The sequence below is a fragment of the Globicephala melas genome, chromosome 2, assembly GCF_963455315.2.
Source record: "Globicephala melas chromosome 2, mGloMel1.2, whole genome shotgun sequence".
In the NCBI taxonomy this organism is placed as follows: domain Eukaryota; kingdom Metazoa; phylum Chordata; class Mammalia; order Artiodactyla; family Delphinidae; genus Globicephala; species Globicephala melas.
Window position 1 is genome coordinate 13521519 of NC_083315.2, and position 21380 is coordinate 13542898.

Sequence of the window (21380 nt, forward strand, 5' to 3'; positions counted from 1 at the left end):
ATTATTTGTTACTCATATAATCATTAAAACATTATTCTGAAGTACACTAAAAGGATACCACTTTTGTAGTAAACACATTCAAGTTACTACACATACCTCAAAGTAACAATCATTTCTTTTGGAGGGAAAAGGCTACTTTTAAAATTTCTACTAATTTAAACATGCATTCATCCAAAATTATGAATACTGTGGGGTTTTTTACATTGAATGTTTCTACTTGTTTTCTACTTGTTCACTTGATCTCTTCCCATCTGTCCACATTCTTTGGTCCATCAAATATTCTTCTCTTATGTCTTGATCCTTGATCTTTCTAGAGTCTTCCTTTCCACCCTGACTTTCCTATCTTAAAATAAACCTGATCCAACCTTTCTTCTTCTTCTCTATCAATATTTCTCAGCCTTGACCAATCTTGGAGTTTTAGTTATTTACCCCTATGTGGAGGACTACTATCAATACTCCTTCATGCGCAAACTCTAATCTCATCTATCCATTTGCATGCTAAACGTCTCTACCTAAATACCTTGTTAGTAAATGAATACCCATCCTTCCCAAGCTCCTGCCATTCAGTTCATTGACAATTACTACCAGTTTCTTCCTGGGTAATATATGTCCCATCAGTCTGACTTCATTATTCTCATTCAGGCACTCAATACATTTGGCTACGTTATATTAAAAATCTAATTGGTTTCTCTGTTCCAGCATTAGCTCCTTTTAATCTTTTTATATGCTACAGCCAGATGAACCTTCATAAACAACAGGTTTTATCTTTTTTTCCCAGCTCAAACACTAACTACTCTCAACCCTTTGGCCTAGTATCTAAGGGTGTTATTTTTCTTAATTCATATCAAATAGCAGTATCACCATCACTTTACACAGCCTGCTTATTCTTTTTTTTTTTTTTTTTTTTTGCGGTACGCGGACCTCTCACTGCCGTGGCCTCTCCCGTTGCGGAGCACAGGCTCCGGATGCGCAGGCTCAGCGGCCATGGCTCACGGGCCCAGCCGCTCCACGGCATGTGGGATCTTCCCGGACCGGGGCACGAACCCGTGTCCCCTGCATCGGCAGGCGGACTCTCAACCACTGTGCCACCAGGGAAGCCCCTGTGTATTCTCATTTATGTGCCACTGCTTGTGCTGGTTTGTATTCCTGAGATTAGGAGTCTGGCCCCGATCCCTATTCTCCATATAGCTAAATTCTACATGCTCTTTAAGCATCAGGTAAAATGTTACATTCTCTGGACATCTCCTTCTCTCAGTTGAAAGTAATTTCCTCTCACCCTGAACTCTTATTATACTGTAGATCATTAAAGAAGTTAAAACTACGTATCTTGAAATTATTTATATACACATTTCTTTTCCTTTTAGATTTTATCTTTCCTAAAGGCAGGATCCATTTACAGTATATACTTATTTCTGCCAAAGCAACTAACCAGGATCTTAGATATAGAAAGAACTTAATACGTACTTGTCAAATGAAAAATAGTTTCGACACTCTTTAGAAGGAATGCATCGTATTGCAGATACAGCCTGCAAGATTCCTTTTATTAATATGTGAAACTAAGGGTTTAAGGAGAGAGAAAGGGGTGGAGTAGATGCGTACATTAATTGGTTAAGAGTAGTGGATTCAGAATACACACGCTCACTCTCAAACTATTCCAGAAGTATTAGAGACACATTACAGAATTAGATAATTATTATAAATCATAGAATATGGTTCAGATTCTTCTTTCACTCAGTGAGAGAGAAGGGTCACAGTTGTAGAAAGTGTTCTTAAAAAAGCAAAGACTTGGGGCTTCCCTGGTGGCGCAGTGTTTGAGAGTCCGCCTGCCAATGCAGGGGACGCGGGTTCGTGCCCCGGTCCAGGAGGATCCCGCATGCCGCAGAGCGGCTGGGCTCGTGGGCCATGGCTGCTGAGCCTGCGCGTCCGGAGCCTCTGCTCCACAGCGGGAGAGGCCACAGCAGTGAGAGGCCCGCGCACAGCAAAAAAAAAAAAAAGAAAGAAAGAAAGGAAAAAAAAAATCAAAGACTTAAGGTGTCTAGACCCTGACAGGTAAAGAGTTTAAGGAATCCTAAAACCCACCGTACCATGTCTTAATATAACAAATCCAAACAAGTACAACAATAAGAACATCATAAAATTCTTCATCCCACCAACCATCCAAAATTATGGAGCATTCCTTTCAGCTATCATTTCTGTGACTACAGATCTCTAATACTGCTTTATATGTGGAGTCTTCCAAGGTACATTAGGATTAATTTAACACTATTACCTTTAGAATCATGCTTGAGTTTGCTATATACCTATGAATTTAAGTTCCTGCTTTGTTAGTGTAGAATTGTCATCTCTGTCTAAAGAAAGGACACACTTTAATTTTGAATTTTTAATAACCAGTTCCTAAAAACTACCATGATAGACAAGTTGAGGAACTTAAGACATTATGAGGAGGAAAACTCAGTAGGGTTAAAGTCAAAAAGGGGGGAAGGGGAATTTTCAATCATTATAAATTTATTTTTCACTAAAATAAAAAGGTAGCACCCTAAATAAAGATATTATCAATGGCAGTACCATTTAATTAATTTAAAGCTCGGTGCTTTGTGACCACCTAGAGAGGTGGGATAGGGAGGGTGGGAGGGAGGGAGACGCAAGAGGGAAGAGATATGGGAACGTATGTATATGTATAACTGATTCACTTTGTTATTAAGCTGAAACTAACACACCATTGTAAAACAATTATACTCCAATAAAGATGTTAAAAAAAAAAGAGCAACTTCTTACCATTTCCAGCAGGGTAGAAGAAGGGTTGGGGATAGTGTCTGCTGCATGTATGGAGAGGGATTTGGCCTGCTGAGATTTTATTTGGGTTTGTTTTGGATGAGAGGATAAATGGACAGACATGATCAGAAACTAGAGTTTAAGGGGAGCTGCCGGAGTACTGAGGGGATATAAATGATCAAGGACACACCTATAATATACTAAACACAAATCATGTGTGCTAATAGCTTCTCATTTCAACAGCCAAGGAATCTACCCTGAAAAAAAGTATTTGATTAGACATTTTTGACATTTGAAAGGTGATTTTTTCAAACAAATTTATATATCTTAGTGGAAATGTAATAGCCTTGGCATTTAAAAATGGACAGTGAGTATTTGGGTCGACTTTTCAAATTAATAAATGCAATGTTCTTTTAAAAAAAAGTAATTCTTATAAATTCATTTCCATTTACACTAATTCCTTCACTCAATAAGAACTTTTCAGGGTCTTCTTCTCTTGGAGTTTCAATGAGATGCTTATAAATTCATTTCACTTTATAAGTACATGCATACTGAAAATGACTTTATCTCCCTAGTGGCTGATTCACCATCCAAATGTTAATATCCTTCTCTGTTGATCACTTAAGAGTCTCTGAAGGCTACCTTTCAGGAACTTAAAGAGATCCAAGAGACAAAGTAGCTTGGATGCTTTGAAATAGAAAAAGTCTTACTGTCTTATCTATAGTATATGTCTTATACTACTTAGCAAGGCTATACAGTAATCAGTCAAATTCCTTCCTACACAGGAACAAACATTGAAACAAACAGCAGCATTTGCTGTATCCTGGGATGTTAACAATTTATTGTATAAAAATAACACACCAACTAATTGGGTAAGAAGGAAAAACAAGTCTATTGTGATTAAAAAGAAATTAGATCTAGAATAATCTAGATCCACTGTTCTCAATATCCACACTGTTCACAGAGACAGCTTCTGCCATCAGTAATGCCTCATTACACATAGTGAATCTTTTTTTTTTTTTTTGGCAGCGCCGAGCAGCATGTGAGATCTTAGTTCCCCAACTAGGGATGGAACCCACGTCCCCAGCACTGGAAGCTTGGAGTCCTAACCACTGCACCACCAGGGAAGCCCCCACACAGTGACTCTCAAATGATTCACAGATGTACTACAGAACTGTTCTGTCTGATAACTACTCATCTTTGTTCTTAAATCCCTACATCTCAATGCTTCCCTGAAACGAAAAGGGGACACATATGAAGAATAAAAATCTAGTTTCCTACAAACTATTCTGAAAAAACCTGGATAGGATCCCATATTTGAGGGAGAATGTTCACCCCCAAAATCAATTAGCATCCCTATTACTCTCAATCCTATAGGAGAAATCTATGAATAACTGGTTGGCATTACTTTGCCGCCTCCATCAAGTGAGATGTGTTTGATGAGCGTGGCTGTGACAAATTCCGGGCGCCATAATTAAAGGGCATTCAGCAGCGTAGGAAACGGGCACAGAAATCGATTAGCAATGTTACTGTGGTGAAAACAGATCCAAGCTCTCTAGCTACTTTTATCTTCTATTTCAAAGTTATATTAAAAGTGAGAACTGCCAAGACAAACAAATGAAGCAACTCCATTACTGCAGCAAAGAACCAAGTTCCTACTCTGACAGAAACAAGACTGCCTAAGGCAAAGTTTAATTCCTGAAGAAAATAAACACATTACAAAGAATATATAAAACCTATTCAAGGGCTGTGTAGTAACTGACGACAATTTATTCATTTAACATTAATGGAGAGTCTATTAGATGATGAACTAAATACCAATGAAATAAAGAAAAAACTCAATTCCTATGCTAAACAGCTTTATACTCCAGTGAGGAAGAAAAACTATGAACAAATAAATAAATTATTAAACCACCTAGAAAGCACTAGAGCAAAATCATACCTGAAATAGGATGATGAAAACCAGGCTGATGATGTGCTAGTTTTTAACTGGACTATGAAACTAAACTGTAATCCCTATATACATAGTACTTGTTTCATCATTATTATAAGAATTTTAAATACACCTACCAAATGAAACAGAAATTAAACTTAGAGTTTAATAATGTTGTGAAATCTAAATTCTCTTACTCAAGCTGGCTAGTTCCAAGGTACCACCATAAAGCAAAATGTTATGAAATACAAGGCCCTTCACTTCATGGACATCTATTCAAAGTTTACAGCCCCCATACATTGTTTTCTAAAATAGTCAAATGACTATTTTGCCTTTCCAAATTGCCTTAAAAGTTTCAAACATTTACTAAAAGATTTTTACATTATATCTTTCTCCTATCTGTTTAGTTTTCTTTTTCCTCTGTTAGTACAATAATTTTACTTCTTCAACTCTTAAGTTTCCTAAATTTCTCTGATGACATAAAATTCAACCCACTGGGCCTATTTTTTACAAATATACTGGTGAAGTGTTTTCCTGAAAGTATTTTGCTTTGTATTGATGATATTCTTATTTCCTTATTGAGAAACACGAATTTCAACGTACAGCTGATTCATGTTGCTATACAACAGAAACTAACACAACATTGTAAAGCAACTATACTCCAATAAAAAAAATAAAAATACACACAATAAAGGGAAAAATTTATATGCATTAAAAAAAAGTTTATGGAATATTTTACACACATTCAAAAAACCCGCCACCATTAAGTCCTAAGATCCTCTATGAGAAACACCAAGTCAAGATAGATGCTTAAAATTCAACATCTATGACTATTAAACATACAATATTTCCTTGGTTCTTATAGTTTCCAAAACAAGTCTCAGTGAAATACTAAATTTTAATTTTATAAAGTTCTATATAGTAAAACATTTTGAGATGTATCAGATACTAGAGAGTAAATAATGAAAGTAATCCAGTCTTCAACTTTTCAGAATTTCAACTTTCTAACGGAAGAGTTTATGGGTTTGTCTTTTTTTTTTTTAAGTTTCACAAATGTGCAACAAATATGACTAAGATATAGATCACAGAAACAAAAACAACTGTCCGGAGGAGCAGTAGAAATAGAATGAAGAAAATATTAGATCACTATGTACAAGAACCCAGAAGTGTTTTCTTTGTTTTTGTTTTTTAGTTAATAATTCTATCAAAAGACTTTGGAAAAAACTCTGTAGGAGATAAATCTATGCTTAGTTTTAAATTCTACTTTCATTAGTAAGGAAAGGAGGAAGGCCATACCAGCAGCAGACACAACCAAAGTCTATATCATAGATTTTGCAGAGAACAGTCTATCGGGAAACTATGAGTAGATTATACTGATGCAGCAAGAAGTGGGAGAGAAGAAATGAGACTGGAGAGGCAGGTCAGTGCCAGAAAAACTCCTTATGCCTTGCTAAACAATATAAATTTATCCCATTAATACCAGAAAATCCTTAAAGGATTTAAGTAAGACAGTGACATGGTCTGATCTGCATCTTTATTTGTTAAAAAAAAATTTAATATTTATTTATTCATACATTAATTTATTTTGGCTGCACCAGGTCTTAGTTGCGGCATGTGGTATCTTTAGTTGTGGCATGCAGACCTCTTAGTTGCGGCATGCACGTGGGATCTAGTTCCCTTACCAGGGATGGAACCTGGGCCCCCTGCATTGGGAGCCTGAAGTCTTACCCACTGGACCACCAGGGAAGTCCCTGATCTGCATCTTTACATAGACCCTAATAGATTCTGGTAACACCTAGAGAATGAGCTGGATAACAGAATAAAGGTTAAGAGGTTGCTGAAAGAGTTCATATAACAAATTACGCAGAATTGCCAAAGCAGGAGCAGTGGAAACATAAAGGAAAAGACAAGTTAAAGTGATGAATAACAGGAAAAACCTTTAAAAAAACAAATGGTGACAAACTAAACTCTTCCCTCTCATTTCTTTAAGTCCCTAGCATAACTCTGGTTTAGAACTTTTAATTCTTTTAATCTATCATATACAGATAAGGAACACCAGAGAAGAAGCAGGCTTAGAGTGGGAATGTAAGAAGAACTGAGGTTTATTACGTTGTTGGGAATGAGTCTGAAAATCAAGATAAAATTCTACACTGGAGGCAGAGATTTGGCAATCTAACGAATATAGATGACTGCTCAATCTGTAGGTATGAATAAGATATCTTCCAACAGAATAGGCATAGAATGAGAAGTGAATAAGTAGAGGAGAGGATACTGGGAATAAAACAAGAGGTACACAAAGAAATCGTAAAAGATACTGTTAATACTCTCAGGAAGACATTGCTGTAAAGACCTACTTTCAAAAAAAAGATCTGAAATAAATAATCTAACCTCCTATCTTAAGGAATCAGAAAAAGAAGAGCAAATAAAACTCAAAGCAAGCAGAAGGAAGAAAAAAAATAAATAGCAGAAATACAATAAAGAACAGGAAAACTATTTTTAAAAAAAGAATGAAATCACAAGTTGGTTTAAAAGAACAAAATGGCATATAAAGCAATTATACTCCAATTAAAAGAAAAGAACAAAACTGCTAAACTTCAGCTTAAATGACAAAGGAAAAAGGACTCAAATATACTATAATCAGGAATAAAAGGGGATATTACTACCCATATTACCAAAAAAATTTTTAAAGGATTATGAAGAGAATACTATGAATAACTGTATGCCAACAAATTTAAAAATCTAGATGAAATGGGCAAATTCTTAGAAACATCCAAACTACAAAAATTGATACAAGAAGATATAAATAGATTTTTCTCAAAAGAAAATATACAAATGGCCAAAAAGAACATGAAAAGATGCTAATTCATTAGTCATAAGGTAAATGCAAATTGAAACCACAATAAGATACCATTTCACACTCACTTGGATGGCTAGGGAAAAAAAATAGAAAATAACAAGTCTTGGTGAGGATGTGGTGAAGTTAGAACCCTCATATACTACTAATGGAAATGTAAAGTAGTACAGCTGCTGTGGGAAATAGTTTGGCAGTTCCTCAAAAAGTTAAACAGGAGTTACCATAATGACCCAGCAATTCTATCCTAAGTATATACACAAGACAAATTTAAAAAATATGTTCAAACAAAAACCTGTGTGAAAGTTCACAGCAGTTTCATACCAGTCAAGAAGTGGAAACAACCCAAATGTCCATCAACTGATGACTGGATAAACCAAATGTGATGTATATTCATATAATTTGTATCATCAAGCCATAGAAAAAAGAATGAAGTGCTGATATGTGCTACAACATAGACAAAACTTATGCTTAAATATGGAAAACATTATGCCAAGTAAAAGGAACCAGACACGAACTCCCTCTACATGTAGTGTCAACTCAACAAAAGGCAAATCCACAGAGACAGAAAGTATATTACTGATTGCCAGGGTATAGAGGGGGAGGGGAATATATTGGGATGTATGTGATTTATTTCCGGATTGATAAAAATGTTCTAGCATTAGGCTTCCCTGGTGGCGCACTGGTTAAGAATCCGCCGGCCAATGCAGGGGACACGGGTTCGAGCCCTGGTCTGGGAAGATCCCACATACCGCGGAGCAACTAAGTGCCACAACTACTGAGCCTGCGCTCTAGAGCCCGCGAGCCACAATTACTGAAGCCCGTGTGCCACAACTACTGAAGCCCATGCGCCTAGAGCCCGTGCTCCACAACAAGAGAAGCCCACACACTGCAACAAAGAGTAGCCCCGCTCTCAGCAACTAGAGAAAACCCCCGTGCAGCAGTGATGACCCAATGCAGCCAAAAATTAAATAAATGAATAAAATAAAATTTTTAAAAAATGTTCTGGCATTAGATAGTGGTTACAGTTGCACCACATTATGAATACAGTTGACCATTTACCAATATGGATTTGAACTGCATGGGTCCACTTACATGTGAATTTTTTTCAACAGTAAGTACTGCATTACTACATGATCCTCGGTTGGTTGAATCCATGGATGCAAAACTGACAATAGGGATGAAAGCTGTATACAAAGAGCCAACTATAAATTTTATCCAAATTTTTCTACATGTGAGGAGCGTCAGGGCCCCTAACCCCTGAGTTATTCAAGGGCCAACTGTGTACCAAAAACCTTTGAATTATATACTTTTAAATGGTTAAAACTGTGACTTTTATATTACATAAATTTTACTTCATTAAAAATTTTGGGGGGAAAAGATAAGATACTGGAGAAGTAGAACAAGAACCATTTACTCTGAAAAAGGATGAGAGAAGTATGAAAAAAGAAAAAGAAATAAGGGGTGTAATTTTATACGTACATGCAAAACAATTAATTAAATCAAAGGAATGATAAACAAAATTCAGGATAGTCATTAACCTTGGGGAATGCAATGGTGAAAAGCATGCACTATATTCAACAGTGCTGGTAACATTCTATTTCTTAAATTGGTGGTAGATTCCTGAGTGCTCATTTTATTAGTGTGGCCACATAACTTACACATATTGCTTTCAATGTATCAAATATTTCAGAATAAAAGCTGAAAAAGGATGTATGAAAATATGGCAAAATATTAACAGGTGTTATATTTCTAATAAATTCATAATCTCTGTACTTTTCTATAAATTTGAAGTATTTTATAATTTATAAAAAAGATAGAGGAGAATGCTATAATGGAATACAGAAAGCTTCAAAAGAGAATGGCCGGGCTTCCCTGGTGGCACAGTGGTTGAGAGTCCACCTGCCGATGCAGGGGACGCGGGTTCGTGCCCCGGTCTGGGAAGATCCCACATGCCGTGGAGCGGCTGGGCCCGGGAGCCATGGCCGCTGAGCCTGCGCGTCCAGAGCCTGTGCTCCGCAAAGGGAGAGGCCACAACAGTGAGAGGCCCGCGTACCACAAAAAAAAAAAAAAGAGAATGGCCAACAATTTCTCTGAAATGAAATCAAGTAAGATAAAAACCTGTCTCCGGGAATTGGCAACCAGAACTGGTCACTAGTAATTTATCGGAAAAAAGCTAACAAAAAAGGTGCTAAAACCAAAACTATTCAAAAAATACATGTACTAATAAATCCTAACCCTGGAAATGATTTTAGTAACATCTTCTTAAAGTATGGCAGTTAGAATAATTGTGAGCAGACATGGTATACAGAATAATGCCCCCCCACCTGTCCCCAAGGTGTCCATGCCTTAATGTCCAGAACCCGTGAATACGTTACCTTAAATAGCAAAAGGGACTACACAAATTTATCTAAGTTAAGGACCCAGAGATGCAGAGCTTATCCTGAATTGTCTGGGTGGGCCCAACCTAATCATAAGAGTTCTCATAAAGTGTATCTGAGAACCAGACGGACTGAAGCATTAGAGGGACTTCCCCATAATTGATGGCTCTGAAGATGGAGGACGGGGGCCACAAGGCAAGGAGAGCAGGCAGCCTCCCAAAACTGGAAAATATAAGGAAAGAGATCCTCCTCTAGAAATTTTGAAAAGGTTCAAAGCCTGCCAACACCTTAATTTTAACCCAGTGAGGTCCATGTCAGACTTCTACAGAACTGTAATAAATTTGTTCTGCTTTAAGTTTGTGATAAGTTGTTAGAGCAACCATAAAAAACAAATACAGAAGAATAAAATGGAATGTAAATTCTTCTTTTTCTTTCCTCCCCCCAGAGACAAGTCTCACAGTTTTTATTGCTTGATACTCAATATAATGAAGAAGAAAAAAAATTTTAAGCTAACATTTGACACCTCACACCCATTAGGATGGTTACTATCAAAAAAAAAAAAAGCAAAAACAATTAAGTGTTGGCAAGGATATTGAAAAATTGGAATCCTTGTACACTGTTGGTGGGAATTTTTAAAATGGTGCAGTCACCTTGGAAACAGATTTTGAAAATTAAAACTATAAGTGTATATTGGGCTTCCCTGGTGGCACAGTGGTTGAGAGTCCGCCTGCCGATGCAGGGGACACGGGTTCGTGCCCTGGTCCGGAAAAGATCCCACGTGCCACGGAGCAGCTGGGCCTGTGAGCCACGGCCGCTGAGCCTGCGCATCCGTAGCCTGTGCTCCGCAACGGGAGAGGCCACAACAGTGAGAGGCCCGCGTACCACAAAAAAAAATATATATATATATATATGTATATATATATAACTGTATAAAATAAATATGCTACAAAGATCTACTGTACAGCACAGGGATGTACAATAGCCAATAATGTATAATAACTTTAAATGGAGTATAATCTATAAACATTCTGAATCACTATGTTGTACACCTGAAACTAATATAATATTGTAAATCAACTATACCTCAATTAAAAAAATTTTTAAATATAACTACCATATGATCCAGCAATTGCACTTCTGGGTAAAATGGAGATTCGAAAAGATATCTGAACATCCATGTTCAAAGCAGCTTATTTACAACAGCCAAAAGGTGAATGCAACCCAAGTGTCCCTTAACAGATAAATGGTAAGATGTGGTATATAATACAATGCAGTATTAGTATTATTCAGACTTAAAAAGGAAGGAAATTTTGACACATCCTATAACATGGATGCACCTTGAGGACATTATGCTAAGTGAAGTAAGTCAGTCACAAAAAGACAAATACTACATGATTCTAACTCACATGAGGTATCTAGAGTAGTTGAATTCATACAAACAAAGTAAAATGCTGGTTGTCAGGGGCTGTGGGGAAGGGGAAATGGGGAGCTGTTGTTTAATGACTATAGTTTCAGTTTTTGTAAAATTAAAAAATTCTGGAGATTGGGTGTACAACAATGTGAATATATTAAACACTACTTAACTGTACACTTAAAAATGGTTAAAATGACAAATTTTATATTATGTGTATTTTACCACAATTAAAACCAAAAAAATGGAATACATTTGAAAAAGGAGAAAACACAAACATATGGATTTTTCCAACTAAGTCCAAGCAACTCTCCTTCAATCCTCCACAGGCTAAATATTACTTCACTAGGTGCCAATTCTACACTTGTCTTTGTAATTAAAAATATAAGTCCAGAGCAATTAGGCAAGAAAACAAAATAAAAGACATCGAATTGGAAGCGAAGACGTAAAACCGTCACTATTTGCAGATGACATGATACTATATATAGAAAACCCTACAGACTCCACAAAAGAAAACGTTAAACAAATAAACAAATTCAGTAAAGTTGCAGAATATAAAATCAATATACAAAATCAGTTGCATTTCTATACACTAATAACAAACTATCAGAAAGAGAAATTAATAAAACAATCCCACTAACAACTGCATCATAAAGAATAATACATAGGAATTAATTTAACCAAGGAGGTGAAAGATCTCTACACTGAAAACTAAATGACATTAATGAAAGAAATTGAAGGCACAAACAATGGAAAGATATTCTGTAGTCACGGGATGGAAGAATTAATATTGTTAAAATGTCCACACTACCCAAAGGAAGCCATAGATTCAGTGTAATCCATATGAAGATTCCAATGGCACTTTTCCGAGAAATAGAAAAAACAATCCCAAAATTTGTATGGAACCACAAAAGGCCCCAAATAGACAAAGCAATTGTGAGAAACAACAAACCTGGAGGCATCATGCTCCCTGATTTCAACTATATTACAAAGCTACACTAGTCAAAACAGTATGGTACTGGCATAAAAGCAGACACATAGATCAACGGAACAGAACAGGGAGCCCAGAAATACACCCAAGCGTATACGGTCAATTTGTGGCAAAAGAGACAAAATGGATTAAAGACTTGAATGTAAGACCTGAAACCATAAAACTCCTATAAGAAAACATAGGCAGTCAGCTCCTTGACATTGCTCTTGGTGATGATTTTTTGGACTTGATACCAAAAACAAAAATAAACAAGTGGTAATACATCAAAAATAAACAAGTGGTAAAAAGCTACCACAAAGCCAAGGAAACCATCAACAAAATGAAAAGGCAACCTACCAAAAGGGAGAAAATATCTGCAAATCATACACAGCTGACCCCTGAATATGGGTTTAAACTGTGCAAGTACACTTAATGTTTTGTTTTTTTCAATAAACATAGTACCTGGGGCTTTCCTGGTGGCGCAGTGGTTGAGAGTCCGCCTGCCGATGCAGGGGACACGGGTTCGCGCCCCAGTCCAGGAGGATCCCACATGCCGCAGAGCGGCTGGGCCCGTGAGCCATGGCCGCTGAGCCTGCGTGTCCAGAGCCTGTGCTCCGCAACGGGAGAGGCCACAACAGTGAGAGGCCCGCATACCGCAAAAAAAAAAAAACAAAAAACATAGTACCTGTATTTTCATTTTACAAATCTTTAAGTGTGGGGGAAAGTTTGTGTGTGCTTCTAAATCATAATACGTGGAATCAAATGAACCAGGGTTTAAGTTTTGATTCTATCTAAACTGTTTCTGCTTCCTGCTTTGGGTGAGTCATTTGTCATTTCCTTTGTTTCTGAGGCAGAGATAGCAGTACTTGATTTTCAACTGCTCAGGGGTCAGCACCCCAACCCCTAGTTGTTTCAACTGTTGAAGGGTCAATTGTATCTGATAAGGGGTTGATATCCAAAATATATAAAGAACTCCTATAATTCAAGAGGGAAACAAAATCCGATTAAAAACTGAGCAGAGGATCTGAAGAGACATTTTTTCAAAGAAGACACACAGATGGCCAACAGACATATGAAAAGATGCTTAACATCGCTAATCATCAGGGAAATGCAAATGAGAGTCACGAGATATCGCCTCACATCTGTTAGAATGGCTATTATCAAAAATACAAGAAATAAGTATTGGTGAGAATGTGGAGAAAAGGGAACCCTTGTTGGTGAGAATGTAAATTGGTGCAGCCACTACTGGGAAACTGTTTGGAGGTTCCTTTAAAAAACAAAAATGTCCTACCATATGGATCCACTTCTGGGTATTTATTTGAAGAAGACAAAAGCATTAATTCAAAAAGATCTATGTACCCCCATGTTCGCTGCAGCACTATTTACAATAGCCAAGACACGGAAACAACCTAAATGTCCATCAATGGATGGGATGGAATGGGTGATGGGGGTCAAATTTCCAGTTACAAAATAACCCAAGATTTTAAAGAAAACCTGTGTTCATTATATTAATCCCATGACATTAACTTCATTCACCAATGCAAAGAAACATGACAATTTGCCTGTTAAATTAATACAACCCAGTACTATGTCAGTTAATAACGACAAAGGATTTAGGTGGCTCCCAACAGTATCTACTTCCTTTTTTACCCCAAATATACTCTTTTCAAACTTTCAGCATGCCTCCAAATTCTAATATTCCAAAATTAAAGAGCAAGTCTAAATTTACCTATGCAAACTGAAAATGATGTTTTATACTTTCCTATCAAAGAATGGTAACATATTTGGTTTATTCTTAAGAATGCTTCTAATCCCTTTCCTCTAGATACCCAATATTCAAGAGTTCCTTTTTATCTGGAATATTTATTCTAAGAGTCTGCAGTTCCAGGTTACACAGGGAAGCAAGAGTTATTTTAAAAATGTACCCATTAATAAAATGCTCATTATGGGTTTCCCATCCCAACCACACTAGCCCTCAAATCAACACAGTGTCTATGCCTGTTCATCGTGCCATTAGTCTCTTGCTGGCTATAGATTTGTAAACACCTGACAATTTAATCCAAATGCAATGCAAAACGACGTGCAAATTAAATTACATTAGCAAAATATGCAAAATTTCAGAAAGTTAATGAAAATGTGTTGGGGAAACTGCTTGGAATCATTTAAACAGTCTTGAACAAATAAGAGGTATGTCAGCTAATGACTAAAAAAGATAATCAACAAAGATGATACTAGATTCAAGAATTTTCTTTAAACAGCAAATAATTAAGGAAGGTTCTTGGAACTGAAGAAACTCCCTACCACTTTTGCAAAAATAAACTCCATTATAATTGTATCTTAAAAGTTAAAAAAAATGATAGCATTTGCCTTATATTCTGATTTCAGAACCCAATCCTGCAAAAGATGCAAGTCCCTGTAAAAACCTGGCCTCAAATTAGACATAATGTAGAAGGTTATCTTATGTTTATTCACTAAATGGAATAGAGAAATAGAATAATAAAACTATTATTATTATTTTAATCCTAAAAATAAAATTCACATTCCTAGTTGTGGAAGAAGCAGCAAATTCCTGATGTAGGTACCAATCACCAACTGCACTGGCAAGCCAGAGCTCATAAGAACTAGAAAAAACTATCTGCAAAAATAGAAAAATGACTTTCATAAAGGTAGAACAACACTATCACCATTTTGCCTTACAAAGAGACAACAGAAGCCAAACTGATGAACTAAGTTGACCTATAATCCTCCTGTAGGCAATCCACAAAAAGTTTTCACTAAGGTGCTGAACAATTGATTCAGAGCTAGGTTTCACTTCATCAATGGAACATGCAAGCTTTCAATTGGGAATCTCTACAAAAGGCAACCTTTGTAATAAATGAACCACCAGAGAAGATTCTAATAAAACTTACCATTGTGTATTGCATTCAGCAACTCTGAGAAAGCTTTTAAGTAAGGAAAAAAGGACTTCAGGTTAAGATCATTCTCAAACACACAAAAGAAATACATAGGCATAGGCTGCATCAGTATAATAAAATCTCAGTAAATCTACCTTGGATCATTGCTTAAATCATTAAAACTACAAGCTTGGCTCAGTCTTCACATGGTATAAATTTCTAGATACTGCATTTCACTTGCCAATATAGTACCTACTAAATTTAAATAACATGTCAGATATACTGTCATAATGATGACAAATCTCCTTAGTAATAAACAAAGCTACTTTTAAAAAGACATTTAGTAGTCTAACTATGCAATGTCTTTCTGGCTGAAAGTCAGTATCTATAAGATGCAATCCTATACAGGTAAATCCACCTTTGGTCACACTTAATAGTATTTATTATAACGAAAAACCTCATTTTATCATCTAACCTGATCAAACATTCTCAATTCCTAGACTTTAGTATAATAGGCTCAAGATATGCAGAGGCCTAAGCAAAAAAAGATATCTAAAGACAATATACAAATATTAACATTAAGATTAGTGAAAAACAAAAAAATTGGAAATATTACTTCATTGGGGAACAGAAGTCACAATTCTACAATGGAAGCACCATATTAAAAGGTCAGCAATCAACAAAATTTGGTCACAATTTGACTCTAATATGGATCCTGAACACAGGACAAAGCAGCAAGTTAAGCTACCTTTGTAGGAGAAAGAAATCTATTCAATTAAGTACCAACTGCATCTGAGAAAATTAAAATTTAAAGGTTCAGAAGTGGCATAATATACTAGAAAAAGCACTAGAGTAGGAGTCAAAAAGTCTGGGTTACCAACCCAGTTATACAACTTACTAGTTGTTGGACAAGCTCCATCATGCCGATACTGCATGGAAATTTCTGTTGGGAGGGAGGAGAAAGGAAATCAGCAAAGAAGTTGCCAGTGAGTTAAGGGCAGAAAAGAAACAGGCCAGAAAAACAGGAAAACATTCACCTAAAAGTCTAGCTGAGCAGGGCAAACAGAAATGCAAGAACAGAAATTATGAGCCAGTAATTGGGACATAAGGGGTAGGAGGACCAAACATGATGGCATTCTCACAAATCTTAACAGGACAGTGTAGAAATGTGTGTGCATGTATATGTGTGCAACGAATGAGGAAAAGACAGAAGGGCTTACAAATGAATCTGTATAACAAGCATTTAAGAATAAATGGATTCACTTCTATGAGGAAGTAGAGTTAGGCAATGAGATAAACTAATGTGCTTTATGTAATTCATTAGATGAGAACAGTGTATCAAACACATTTGAATGTTATGTTCAATTAGAAATTACAATTTAAGTATGAAAATTATTTAGTTTATATCTGAGCAGAAATCCATTATGACTTACATAACAATAAAAAACTCATTAAACTACAGTCTGCTTACTTTCTTCTACCTTTCATTTTTGATGATGATAATGAATGAAAAGCCATTACTCTTATTCTTTTACTCCACCCAAATGAGGAGAACGAGCAGAGGGTGACATGAAGCAACAAAACACTGCTAAAAGCAAAATCTGCTCAGAAATGGGAAATAAATTTCCATATGACACTCCAAAGGAAAAGTAATCGATAAAACCAGTGCTAAGGCTTTGACTCAAAATTCCTGGCCTGGGAACTCCCTGGCGGCCCAGTGGTTAAGATTCTGCACTTCCACTGCAGGAGGCAAGGGTTCGATCCCTGGCTGGGGAACTAAGATCCCGCAAGCCGCCGCAGGAAGCCGCAGGAATTCTCTGGCTATTACTTAACCAAAAACATGACTTCTAGGAACCATGTGCACAGCAGAGCCTTCCAGGCAACCATCACTCACACATCTACCTCAGAACTCAAGTCTAATCATTGGCCCACTCTGAATAACTTGAGATTAAGAAGAAAGACAAAGCAAGGTAGAGGAAGCCAGCACTCACTTGCAATCACTGTAATGTTAAAAGAACTTGACATTAGATACTGTTAAAAAATCAAACACTTAGGCCAGTTTAGTGTAAGTCCTTTCCAGATGACCCTCGAAAATGAGTCATGGTGGGAGAATTTGCCACCTTAATGCTTCAGTAACAAATGCAATACAAGTGAGATTTTAAAAGGCTATTAAAGAGATAGACATGTTACATTATAGAGAAATGGTAGTTGTTTGGAATGGTCCTAAAAAATAATCAAAGGACACTCATGCAGAAGGATTTTCTCAGTGGGGACAAAAAACTGGAATATGGCTATTCTGGCCTTTGATCTAGTACTTTTATAGAAAGACAGCCATGACATAGGGCCAGCAAATTTTCAGATCATCAAAAGCCAAAACAAAATCAGGGGATTTTCTAAGAAAGCAAATGCCAAGGTATATCCTGGTCTTAGCAGCATCCAATATCCTTTATGATTTTCATTTATAACCCAATATAATCAATGTATATAAAATCATGAACCTGAGTCATTTAGATGTGAATTATGTTCACTAACTGTAACTACTCCTTCATCTACAATACTGTGTTAGTAACTCTACTCTCATGAGTTTATTAGATTAATATTTTATCTATATGATTCCCTTACCTGTTTACAGAATCAGTCTATTTCTAATTAAAATATTTTATCAAAAAAAGACTCCTCAGTTTCACTTTACCAACAGAAGTAGATATGACATAAACAGGGATACATTTAACAAGTTCCCTTTCATAGTTACACAGGCTCAAGTTAAACTTTCATAACCTTCATATTTCAGGAGAAGCCAGAAGAAACTTCTATTGAGGCGATCTACTCATAGTAATAACTTGTCTTTGTGAAATCAGGAACAATTTAAGATTAAGTACATAGTCTCACAACCAAAGGACTGCCTTTCCAGAATCTCCTTTTATAGCATGTATCACCACTAAAGAATTCTATCACTGAAATAGATTTCAGGTATCTTAACTGAGAAAGGTATAGAGGCATTCTATTAAAGAATTAGAGACTGAGTTTAAAAAACAAAAAACAGGGAACCCTATACTTTGAAAGGACAGAGCGTGCCCAAAGAAAAGAAATTAATGTTAAACCACCATCATTTAACGAATACCAAACTTTTCTCAGAGAAAATAAGATGATGATTTTTGTGAAGAAAAAATGCTAACCTTCACTTTACTAAATCATAAACTCTCCTAATGTGGTTGAGATAAAAAGGAAAACAGGGACTTCCCTGGTGGTGCAGTGGTTAAGAATCCGCCCGCCAAAGCAGGACACGGGTTTGAGCCCTGGTACAGGAAGATCCCACATGCCGCGGAGCAACTAAGCCCATGCGCCACGACTACTGCGTCTACGCTCTAGAGACAGAGAGCCACAACTACAGAAGCCCGTGCACCTAGAGCCTGCACACCACAACGAAGAGTAGCCCCCGCTTGCAGCAACTAGAGAAAGGCCGTGCATAGCAACGAAGACCCAACGCAGCCGAAAACAAACAAACAAATAAATAAATAAATAAAAGGAAAACAGAAAAGGACAAATACAGCACGTCAACTCTTCCAAAATATTCAATGTTTTCAACATCTTAATTTTCAATGTTTCAAAAGACCAGGTGCCTATTAAGAGCTCAAAAGAACATACGTAGGAAAGAATTCAATCAAAAGTTTAATATAATTTGTAAGCCAAAACTTACAACCTTTAGTAGCCATTTAAAACATTTTGTACAAGTCAGTATAAAACAGTAGGTCATTTATCAGGATGTACTGTGATTTAATAAAAATCTTACAATACAAACCCTTGATCAGACAAGTTTAGAGGTGTTTTCTGGGTTTCTATTCTGACTGGATCTAGGCCTCCTAGAATAAATATCTTGCTACATATGCTCTACTATAATTTGAACATGTCATGAGAGAATTTTGATTACTCTAAAATTCTTTTAATAGTAAGTTGCCAGAATTAAGTCCAGAATGCTAATTCTAGGAGAAAGACCACTAGCCTCAAAGTCTGATTTCTTCAGCCTGGCATTCAACTCTCCATAAACTCATCCTGCTCTATTTAATCAACATTACTTCTAACTATCCCACAAACACAAGCTTCTTGTTTCTATGAAGTTTACCCTTCAAATATACCTTTACTATCTTTTCTGATAATAATGTTGGCCTTCTTTTTCTGCCTACTCCAAAGTACAATTCAAATTTCATCTTGTCCATGGTCTTCTCCAACTAATTATATATCCTAAAACTGGTCTGTAATACTATTGATACGTGAAAAGCTTTACAATAAATAATTTCACTTGCAACCTGGCAAAAACATTTGAAAGACAAGTACAAAATCACACAGGATACTACCAAACACATGATAACATTCTCAGTGATTACTAATAGTATTCATTCTTTTTTTTGTTTTTTAATGTTTAGCATTTATTATGGTCAAAGCACTGTGCTGGCAGTGGGGAGACAGTAATGAACATGACAAACACAGCCCCTAACCTCCTGGAGCTAGGATTATAGTGCTTGTTACAGTCTAACCTTATAATTAACAGGTGTTTACAAGGTCACCTGCATTGTTACTTGCACATGAATCTTTAAAAGGGCATCATGGAAAACAATTCTTGATAACACGGTACACATTTTCTCCTTCTGACTTATTTACACAGGAGCGAGTTTTCTGCTCTTACAATTACTAAGTGCTTTCTCAATCTAAAATTAGGCCAAAGGAAAAATTAACATTTTGATACTAGTAGGAGGTACTATTGTTGCAAGTTAAATTATTGGCTCAAACTCTCTTGTTGATCCCATTGCTTAAAGCATGACTGACAGTATACTAGCAAGGTTTTACACCCTCATCAGCAAACATCCCTTGAATTTTATAATTAAGTGTCTCTGGAATCAAGGAAAATGCATAGCTCCACCACTTAGAGCTGTGAGAATTCTGTCTCTGTTTCCTCTTCTATATAATGAGCGATAATACTTGATGCTTGTCAAGTGCTTAAGACAGTGTGCAGCACATGCTAAGTTTCAACAGCAGTTAGCAATTCTTAACTTATGGTAAGAAGGCGTAATTCCTAAATACTCATGGCATTTAGCCAGCTTCTTCTAGATAAGCATAGACTTTTTAGTACTAAGCTTATCAGTGAGAGAGTGCTCTGATCTAGTCATAAAACTTTTATTAAAATGTGTAAGATTAAATAATATATTACCTCAAATAGTTTTCAACAACTAATCTTATTTCCTAAGTATGGCTTTAACAAGATACATACACTCTTCAGAGTGATTTTAAAACTCAAGTTTAAGAAAAAAAAAAAAATCCTAGGGCTTCCCTGGTGGCACAGTGGTTGAGAGTCTGCCTGCCGATGCAGGGGACGCGGGTTCGTGCCCCGGTCTGGAAGATCCCACATGCCGCGGAGCGGCTGGGCCCGTGAGCCATGGCCGCTGAGCCTGCGCGTCCGGAGCCTGTGCTCCGCAACGGGAGAGGCCACAACAGTGAGAGGCCCGCGTACCACAAAAAAAAAAAAAAAAAAAACTTGACAAGTCTAAATTTAAGTCATTTATTTTGGTGAAATAATATTTATGGGAATTTCTCCCTAAATTTCTGTCTACCTACTGGTGAGGTAAAAGGGATACAAATTCATATTTTTCTGCCACAGATGTACCACAGACACTGCCCTCACAAAGTAATCAGTGATCAGTAAAAAACATGATTTCCCACACACAAAATTTCCCTAAATCAATAACAGCTAGGAAAATCTTTTAAGAATTTATCTTTTAACTATTTAGCCTATATTAAGTAAAACTGGATTAGTGCCAAATGTCTTTTCCAAAGACCAAACTGTCCTCCTAAGATCGTAACACTTTTCATTAAGATAATTAAACGTCACTTAGCAACTCACAGTATTATCATAATGATAGTTTAAAATGAATTTGTGGGGACTTCCCTGGTGGTACAGTGGTTAGGAATCCACCTGCCAATGCAGGGGACACAGGCTCGAGCCCTGGTCCAGGAAGATCCCACATGCCGTGGAGCAACTAACCCCGTTGAAGCCCACGTGCCTAGAGCCCGTGCTCCGCAACAAGAGAAGCCACTGCAACAAGAAGCCTGCACACTGCAACGAAGAGTAGCCCCAGCTCGCCAAAACTAGAGAAAGCCCGTGCGCAGCAACAGACC

General features: G+C 36.7%; 1 protein-coding gene across 16 annotated transcripts in view; it reads right to left on the reverse strand.

Annotated features, from left to right (window-relative positions):
• MLLT10 (MLLT10 histone lysine methyltransferase DOT1L cofactor) overlaps window positions 1-21380 on the reverse strand; it is a 249193-nt gene that overhangs the window by 59452 nt on the left and 168361 nt on the right. For 14 of the 16 annotated variants that reach the window (XR_004035214.2, XR_004035213.2, XM_060292985.2 and 11 more), the window contains 2 exons: window positions 16111-16155; window positions 15228-15260 (listed from right to left, as the gene is read on the reverse strand). The exons of 1 other annotated variant lie outside the window; for it this stretch is intronic. Coding sequence is in view for 13 of the 15 variants with exons in the window: in XM_060292985.2 (XP_060148968.1) it covers window positions 15228-15260; window positions 16111-16155 (78 nt within the window). In the remaining 2 variants the exon portion in view is untranslated. The remainder of the gene's footprint in view (window positions 1-15227; window positions 15261-16110; window positions 16156-21380) is intronic. One more of the 16 variants, XM_030837129.2, reaches the window with a different exon arrangement.